Source organism: Nothoprocta perdicaria, unplaced genomic scaffold (genome assembly GCF_003342845.1).
Source record: "Nothoprocta perdicaria isolate Ctin4 unplaced genomic scaffold, notPer1 scaffold_205, whole genome shotgun sequence".
NCBI classification, from domain to species: domain Eukaryota; kingdom Metazoa; phylum Chordata; class Aves; order Tinamiformes; family Tinamidae; genus Nothoprocta; species Nothoprocta perdicaria.
In genome coordinates this window covers 1,270,480-1,279,775 of record NW_020455261.1, presented here as the reverse complement: position 1 = coordinate 1,279,775, position 9,296 = coordinate 1,270,480, and the positions used below count along the sequence as shown (strand labels likewise).

General features: G+C 33.0%; 1 protein-coding gene across 7 annotated transcripts in view; it reads right to left on the bottom strand.

Annotated features, from left to right (window-relative positions):
- The window catches only part of AGTPBP1 (ATP/GTP binding protein 1), a 66,677-nt gene that overhangs the window by 30,397 nt on the left and 26,984 nt on the right, over positions 1 to 9,296 (bottom strand). For 6 of the 7 annotated variants that reach the window (XR_003249237.1, XM_026038232.1, XM_026038231.1 and 3 more), the window contains 6 exons: positions 9,158 to 9,289; positions 7,245 to 7,338; positions 5,640 to 5,677; positions 2,947 to 3,155; positions 2,348 to 2,525; positions 429 to 526 (listed from right to left, as the gene is read on the bottom strand). Coding sequence is in view for 6 of the 7 variants with exons in the window: in XM_026038232.1 (XP_025894017.1) it covers positions 429 to 526; positions 2,348 to 2,525; positions 2,947 to 3,155; positions 5,640 to 5,677; positions 7,245 to 7,338; positions 9,158 to 9,289 (749 nt within the window). In the remaining variant the exon portion in view is untranslated. The remainder of the gene's footprint in view (positions 1 to 428; positions 527 to 2,347; positions 2,526 to 2,946; positions 3,156 to 5,639; positions 5,678 to 7,244; positions 7,339 to 9,157; positions 9,290 to 9,296) is intronic. The other variant, XM_026038235.1, reaches the window with a different exon arrangement.

The following is a 9,296-nucleotide window of genomic DNA, read 5'->3' as shown; positions in this document are numbered from 1 at the left end:
TTTTTTTTTTTTTTAAGAGAACCTCCTCACTAATACTCTCAGTGGTAGTCAGTGACAGGACAAGGGGTAATGGGTGTAAACTACAACACAGGCAGTTCCAAATCCATGTGAAGAGGAACTTCTTTTCTGTGAGGGTGACAGAGTCCTGGCTCAGGCTGCCCAGGTAGGTTGTGGAGTCTCCTTCTCCAGAGATCTTCCAAACCCACTTGGATGCCGCCCTGTGCCCCGTGTTCTGGGTGTCCCTGCAGGAGCAGGGGGGTTGGACTAGATGATCTCTAGAGGTCCCTTCCAAGCTTAAACATTCAGTGATTCTGTGCTACTGTGATTCTGTGATACTCTACTTATATTTAAATCATACAGCTGCATACATGATTGAAGACCAGACAATCAGAAGACCGAAGTGAGGCACAATTTCATCTCCTACAAACCTTAAAATCTTGGTCCTTGTCATCTTCATTTTCAGTTTCAACTTCTGATTCTGCTTCAACATCATCATTGTCATCACTTTCATCCACTACATCATCCACTGCAATATTAAAAAAAAAAAAACCTTCTCTAAGGCAGACTATAAAATTTTACATAATATATAAGCTCAAACAACAACAAAAATGTTTATCTAGTCATCCAATTCTATTCATTTGTCACTTACCAACTGAAAAAAGGCAAACTCAACTAGTTCGAAGTCCTGTGAAACCCAATAAGATTTAGTATCTAGTACCACATTTATAAAACTAACTGATTGTTTGGCAATACTGCAAATTCAATGCTACAAATCCATTCCCCTGCCCACTCCAAAATAGTAACTGGCTATCAGAAAGGTTTAACAACCTAGATGTGCCAAGCCTGCAGTTCAGCACCAGAACATGCCAGAACAGCCTCAGCTCAACACAAATGAGACAGCTTTTCTTAAATCAAATAGTAATGTACAGGACAAAAAGAAGAAAAAGAAAGAAACAAACAAAATACCACTCTAAGTGTCTTTAACTGCTTAATATAGCCAGATATGGAACACCAAATATAGACAGAAAGAAGCTACTTCCTACAAGTGGAGAAAGGATTAGATCACCAAACCCTATTTATCAATGTAATACTTTGAACAACAACAACAAAAAAAAATTTGCTTACACAACAACTGATGAGTAGTGGGCTAAAACCACTTTCTGATATGTAGGTGCGGGAACTAGAAAGTCATTCTGATAGAAGTGCTAATTATTAGTGACAAATCTAATCTTTTCCTCAAAATATCACAGGTTCTTCATAAACAAATGGTTTACAGTACAATAGAAGTAGAAGGCCCACATAAGGCATTAACAAAATATACTGATTTGCTAAAGTATTCAGAATGACTACACTTTTGCAGTGCTAATTACATGAAATCATACTTTTATTATATCCAGACAGGACTCATACCTGTTCCACCTTTTAAAGAGAAATTTCAAGAAGAGATGTATCCTATTTCTTTTTTTTAATGCTTCTGTGTTTATATATTAAAAACTAGATTGATAAATGATAACAGCATTTCAACAGTGAAGTTTCTATAAAAGTATTACAGCATCAAAGTATTGCAGGAAGGAGAAATTTAGTTTCTGTGAATTTTAGAACAGGCTTCAAAATCTATTTCCTACTTACAAGACAGAATATAAACAGTGTTTATATAGACGCTATCTTGCATGAATTTCAAACATACACTTGTCTTCTTTCAGATTATGATATTTCATTTGAGAATATATCACAAATATGATACTAAAAGTGCAGTTTCACCTCTTCACAGGTTGCTTACCCAAATACTGTTTCAAAATAGCTGAAAAATCATGAATCATCCAAAAATAATGAGAGGAAATCACAATCAGATGAATCCTCTTCTTACAAAGCACCAAGATAATGCTTTGCTGACTAACATTACCTAAGAGACTACAACAGCTCACGTAAGCAGCTCTACTTTGCATCACACAGACGAAGAAATAATCACAATGGTAAAACACTAATGCCTTAAATAGCAGATGCTAAACTAAATTCAGTACATCCAGTTTACCAATTAACAGAAAGAAACCAAAGAATTACACACATTCTTCTATGTCTTGAGTTAAAACTAATGAACAAACAAACAAAAACTAAGTTTGAAGGTGAATATATACAGCTTACGCTTTTCATGTGACATTTAAATGAAAATCACTTTTCAGCTTTTCAGCTCCTGGTTTATTTTTATATTAGTTTATATTGAAAAATATACAAATGCATATTTAAGTTTATATATATATATATATAATATGAAAATATAAAATATAGTAATATTTTTAAAAATTAAGTTAGACTAATTCAGAGACAAAACTTAGTAAAATGCCCATACCTTCAGGAGGTAAATTGTATAGCTGAGCCACGGGACCATTAGCCGGAATAACTGGTAGTTGGAAATGGAAAGCACTTTTTATAGTTGGTAAAGGAAGACGATTTTTAGGAAAGCATTTTCTCATAATCAGGCTGGATGTGTTGACAAGTGGATCAAGAGTTCTTACTGCAAGGCACTCCTATTAACAGGAATTAACAGAGAAAAAGATCTCAAGCCAAAAGTCATAATGCATTTGTTTTATATATTTTTTTTTAAATTCACTGAAGTATTTTATGCTGCTACTTAAAAGAAATTTTGTTTATGTCTTCTCTGAGATCACAGGAACTTTTAGGAACTCAAATTCACCTTTTTTCAAAAACTGTATATACACCATTAATGATTTTTCAGCAACTCAGCAGTTCCTCCCACAGCGGGTACAGCAAAAGAAGATTAATGTCATGCTATACCCGTTTATTTCACTTCAATCAATTACAGAACATCATGCATAACTCCAAATCAAAAAAAGCACTAGTGGTTAATAAACTAGTAATGATAAATTTGATGTCACAAAATATTTTAAAGCTTAAAATGCAACAAAACAAAAATATAGACAGACTTACTTGTGAAGTGTTGTAAAGAATTTTCATCCCATTGGCATCAATGAATGCCTTCCTTCCTAATTTGATGTTTGTAATACTTTTAATGCATTGTAAAATGCCTTTACGTATCAGCATGTATCTATGTCGACTATCATGACGATGCCAGTCTACATAAATTGTCAACAGCACATGTACATATCCTCTGTATACTGCTCTCCTGGCATTTGTCTATTAATAAAAAAAAAAAAAAAAAAAAAAAAAAAAAAAAAAAAAAGGAAAACAGTAAATTGAAAATGGTGAAAGGGCAAAATTATTGTCATACTTTCAGCATGGTTTCCAAATCAGTACTTTAATTTCTTTTAAATCAACTTACTGAGTCATGTTATCCTTTGAAAAAATATTTCAGCCATGTTTAGCAGGTTTACATTGACACAGAAGCAGTTTTACATTGACATAGATACAAAAACTCTGTAAAATATGATTCTGTATTTTCTAGACATTTCCTAAAATCCTGCAATTCCTCAATCCTGTTAGCATCACTAAACATCTAATTTAAACTCTTCCAGCTGCTCAAGGCAGGTATTGTACCTCTCCCTCCACACACAAATTTTGCATAACTCCATATCCCAATTAGGAACATTATTATTATTGCCTATAATAGAATTGACTTCTCTATGTCAATGCCTGCAGATAAAATATATAATATGCAAAATATTCTGAATCTGTAATACTTCTACCTTGTTATCACAAACTTATATATTTCCGATCATTCTTGCTCCACAGTGGCAAATGCATTAAAATTGGTAATTTTGAACTGTTTTTGTAAGTAAAAGCCTGTTTTAGACATAATTTGTTTTGAAAAATGAGAACTAAAAATGTTTAGTTACTCTTTTGTCAAAAGCACACCCATAGCACACATCAATAAATAGTAAATTTGGATGTGCCACACAAAAATCACATTAGTGTTTTTTAAGCAGCAACATGACGTCCTCATGCTATTTGTTTTGCATTTGCATTACTATCTTTTCTATATATACAAAATTATGTCTATAAATACCATTTTCAAGAGAACAGAAACAAGAAATACTACACTCATTAGAGATAAACACACGATTGAGCCCAGTACTGTATCCTTCATTCCTCAGGATACTGTTGCATGGTTTACCAAAAGAGGTAAACATAAGATATTCTTCAGGCTAGAAAATTTTGGGATAAAAAGGGTTTATAACATTTCCATCACTGCCCATACGCATTGTGTAAACACAAGACTTGAAACAAACCGTTATACTGCTCATACTCCACATAACATTGCAGAAGCTGTCACTCAAACATAATAAACTCAAACTGTTTCTATCCCAAATAGTGTAGAACAGGTGAAATCCCACAAGTAATCTAGTTCTGACAAACTCAAAATTATGATTTTTTTCTTAAAGTTATTAAAATCATTATATTCTGATTATCAAACTACAAAATGACAAATTATAGTTTGCATTGATTTTCTAACTCTCTCTTTTCTCCTCAAATAAAGCTACCAATGGAATGAGATATTTGAAATTAGGCAAAATTTCCATCAATTCAAAGTTTTACTTCCCCTCCCCCCCCCAAAAAAAAAAAAAAAAGAAAGAGTTCTACATACACCAACCATGTGTTTGTTTTAGTTGAGATTTAGTTTAAAAATCTACCAATTTATGTAGAAAATTCAGTATGTCAACTGAACTCCACACACCAGAGATCGACAGTGTTATGAAAAAGCAACATAAAAGTTTAGGAGAGTGAAGGCCAAAATCTCTCAGCACTAAATCTCTCAAAACAAATTCGAACATGTCAGTAGTCAAGAGATGCTGCTTTCTTTGCACACTTTTTAACATTTTATTTCCTCAGTAATACAGAGGAGAAAAAAAAATTTACAGAATACCAGTACCCCATTCTAAAGTGTTCCTTTTCTAGATTTCCCAAGAAGAAACCTCCAAATGAGTAAATAAACAATCTTTAAGATAAAGAATCACTCAGTTTCTCAAGAAACTTGAGAAAGCCTGACACTCTATATAAACTGGAGTTTTCTACTATGTTTCTGAAACGGCCTTCTGCAAAAACATCATTCTTCAGTTCTGCTCTAACTGCACTAGAATTACTCAAAATGCTGTATTTTTTACAAAAAAAAATGTTGGGAGAGAATGGGTTTATCATTCTTTATGTGGATTAAATCTGGCCAAAGGACAGCAGCTGTGATGTCTGTTGGGATCCACTGCTCCCGTCTCAGACAGCCAGTGCCTGCCCACCCATGCTACTCCACAGGCAGCCCAACAGATCCAACTTTAGGAAATATACCCTTGTTTTATCTCCTGTCATCCCACTGGTATTTCTGGTCATGTAAGATACGTGTGTAAGAAAGATGCCTAGCATTTAAGACATAGGTGACCACTACTGAAAGGCAGCAATGTGTAAAAGGCATTTCCCCACGTTGCATCCATACCAGTTTTGCAGAGTCTGGACAGCCTTTCTGCTGCATAACTGAAGAGATAGTAACTAATTATTAAATACAGATCTACACATACAAAAAGCACAAGGGAATGCAGATGAAACCACAGATTTAATTCAAAGCTTCCTGAACTTGAACTTCTTTGGGTCACAGACTTAGTTTTACTTTTTTTCATTATATATACTTGCATACACATCTCAAGTAAAACAACTGTATCTTATACTCAAAAACTTACTTGATTTTAGCAATGCAGCAAGTGTGTCTAAAGCAACCCTGTCAAGATAAAAAAAAAAAAAAGACAGTTGGTAAACTTCATGTACAACACCATACAACTATATAAAAAGTTTAGCATTTTAAGATTTCTTCAGACATAAAACTATCAGATAACTATTCTATTTTCCCAGCTGTGCAATATCAGACTTTTCTCTAAAACTTCAGCTTTACTGAAATACTATTCTTTAATATCTGAAATTCAATGAAATTCAAATGAAAGTTTAAAAATTCATAAAATGGCTATACGAACATTTTTGTGAAAAAAAAAAAGACCAGTGGTAATGTAACATTTATGAATCATGTTCAACAGTAGACATCTCTGAAACGCCTGCTTTTGCATTAGCATCATAAGCTGCTACTGTAAAACAACGGACACCACTTTAGAAAGTGTGTCCACTTTCTAAAAATGGTTAAAACTGGTATTATTTGAATGTGCTTAAAAGTAATGATGATCAATGAACATACAAAATGATCCGTATAAACTCTTTTGTATAAAAAGGTTTTGCCTCAACTGTTTCAGGATATACAACTAAATAACCTATACACTTATTTTTATCGTCTATGTAAAGATAGACTTCACACATCTGATCTTACACCATAAACAAGGATATCATGATTACTCACATCATGGAATACTAAGTTCATAAGTTTAATTTTAGCTAGGGGTTAAAGGGGGAGGAGGGTTTTTTTTTTAATTGGAAGCAGTCCAGAAATCATGTGTGCAATATTTAGATAGGAGAACACTAATTTGTACAGAACTTAAAATACAGCAACATGGTATTATTTCAGTGGACAGATGAAAATTTGCTTTCCCATGGGCATGCTCTTCAAAAGGTTGTTAGAGCTAACTCCAATAAAATCAAGCAGAAGACTTTTATCAAAAAGTAGTAATTCAGGACCATTTATGAAAAATATCTGATGAACAGGATAGATGAGTTAAAAATTAAGTAACTTAAGATTACTGCCCATACAACAGGAAAAGTCAAAAGCAGGGCTTTAAGGCACCCTGTCAAATTTTTTATTCACATAGTAGTCTCCTAGACATACATTCCTTATGTGGTGGACGCTTTTACTCTCAGAAACTGTACAACTGCTTGGGAGTATAACACAAAGGAAATTCTATTAGAAAATAAAACAACATATGCTACCGTGGAAACACAAATGATAGCTGAGATTAAATTCAATGAGTTTAAAAATGATGAGATTGCCTTGATCAGTTTGTTCTGATTTATTTGGGGACAGCTCTGAATTCCACACAGGAATATTAGAGACAAATAAAAACAAACAAACAAACGAAAAAAAAAAACACACAACACACCACATCACACCTCTGTCCTTCTACCCTTGCCTGCACTCTATCTGTATCCAGATATTTTGTGTTACTGTACAAGATTTGTAGTTCTCCTTACAACCTCTCTTCAATTAAAAACAAGCTGTACTACAGTTTAAGAAGTTTTGGCATCTACATATACACATACATACATATATATATATACACACACACACAACACCTTTTCCACATTCTACATTAAAAGATATTATTGCCATATTAAAAAGATTTACTTACTTCATAAGGCTAGTGTTCTTTTTACTGAAAGGGCCAATGATCTTAAACATCAGCTCTACTACTCCGTTTTTTCCCAAAGATACTGCATTTACAGCTGGAAAATTATTAAAAAAAAAAAAACACAAAAATCTATTTTCAGATAAAGTAGAATGAAAAACAAAAGATATGGATATATTCAACAGATGATGTTAGGAGTTTCTGGGCTTTAAAAGCACAACGATAAGCAAATACCATTCTGCATACAGTGCACTCTTATATCAGTCCTAATAAAACCTCAAGAACAAAAACCATTTTTTTACTTTCTAAGTATAAACTAAAGGAAATTATTACTTCCTCCTGCATGCTCTGCTTCCTTTCTTATTAAGGCACACCATAAAAGAGATTTACTCCCTAAAAGCTCACAGCCTATCAAGACAGGATGGTTTCTAAATTTCAAGTGTCTATGAGGTTCTATGATCTGCTATTATCTTTCAGCAACAGGGCAGACAGGTTCCAAAAGCAACTGAAATCCAAGTGTTCACTGTTTAATTTAGAAATGACAATAAGTATTATCTCTACTCTTCCTGAGTTACAGAGTACGTAATATTTTCTCAAAGAAAAAAAATAATAAAAATAACCCAGAGGGGGAAAGTTAAGAAACATATAGTGCTAAGGTTTATGTTTAGAAAAAGCACACTGTATGTTAAAATCATTGTAAAGGCAAACTACTTATTAATGCACAGAAATATTATTCCTGTCTGAGTTCAGAAATATGCATTCCTAACAAGGAATAACAACAACTAAACAAGGCACTACCTACAAAATAAGAAATGCTACATATATACATCTCATTACTTGAATCCAGATTGCAGTTTTATCATCATTAGGAGCAATATTACAACAGCAGAATAAAATCAAAATCAGGAATCTATTCCAGTAGAAGCAGCATACCAATTTTAAGTGAAACTACCCACCAAAATATGTAATATGTAAAATATGTAATAAACTATGTAAATAAGATTAAATGTAATAAGCTATGTAAATTAACTTCTGTACAGAGTAAGTATAGAAAATAAAGAGAATCCAGGTCAGAGTCCTACCTCAATCTCTCACTTCCATGACATTATAGGTTTTCAATCAAACTGCATAACTACCTGTAATAACTTCCCCAATTTAAAAGCTTTTTACCTCACTATTAGATGGTGCTACAGAATTAAAATTTCCACATTATGCAAATACTGTGACTTTATGAATCCTAGTTGCTTATATGAACGTCCAGAAAACGTCCAGAAAACACAATTCTATTGACCAGCAAATTCGTTCTGTTGAAGATGGTTGTTTTCCATATCATTTAATTTAAAAAGCTAAATGGACATTTTGGGCTCAAAGGAAAACAAAAAGTAAAAAGCTCAAAGAGTATCTTACTGGTAGTAAAGGCACAAGAAGAATCAATTTGTTTTCACCAACTACCTACTACCTGCAAGAACAATATATTAAGCTTTTATGGAAGCACATCAGTTCAATAGGTCAGACACTTCAATAAATGTAATAAAAATGATTAAAGAAAGAAATAAAGCTATTCCCTATGTAAACTAAATCCTAAATTAGCAACTGCAAATTTAAAAATACAAAAAAAACATGAACATGTGTAACAGAGTAATTATTTCCATTGAAGTGGTTTTGCAGAACAATGGTTCATCAGTATTTACACAAATGCAATAGTCAAAGATTCCATAAACTCAACAACACTGTTTAATAAATAACCATATATACGTACACTAAAAAGAAACCAGTCCTACACAGCAAGTACACTCAAATTCTCAGCCACTTAACCATGGAACAGCAATCAAGTATCTGGATCATATATTTGAACCACAACTACCAATTTTGTTGCTGTATTAAAGAAGAGAAAAAAAACACTCTGCAGTACTTACAGTTGGACGAGTAAACTCTTAATACTTGAAGACAGGGCAATATTAACCTATGGTTCTGCAAGTTCTGCTTTACCAAATTCAAGGATATGTTCAGGGCACCATTAATTCTAGCCTTCATGCCAATCTTTTTATCTGATAT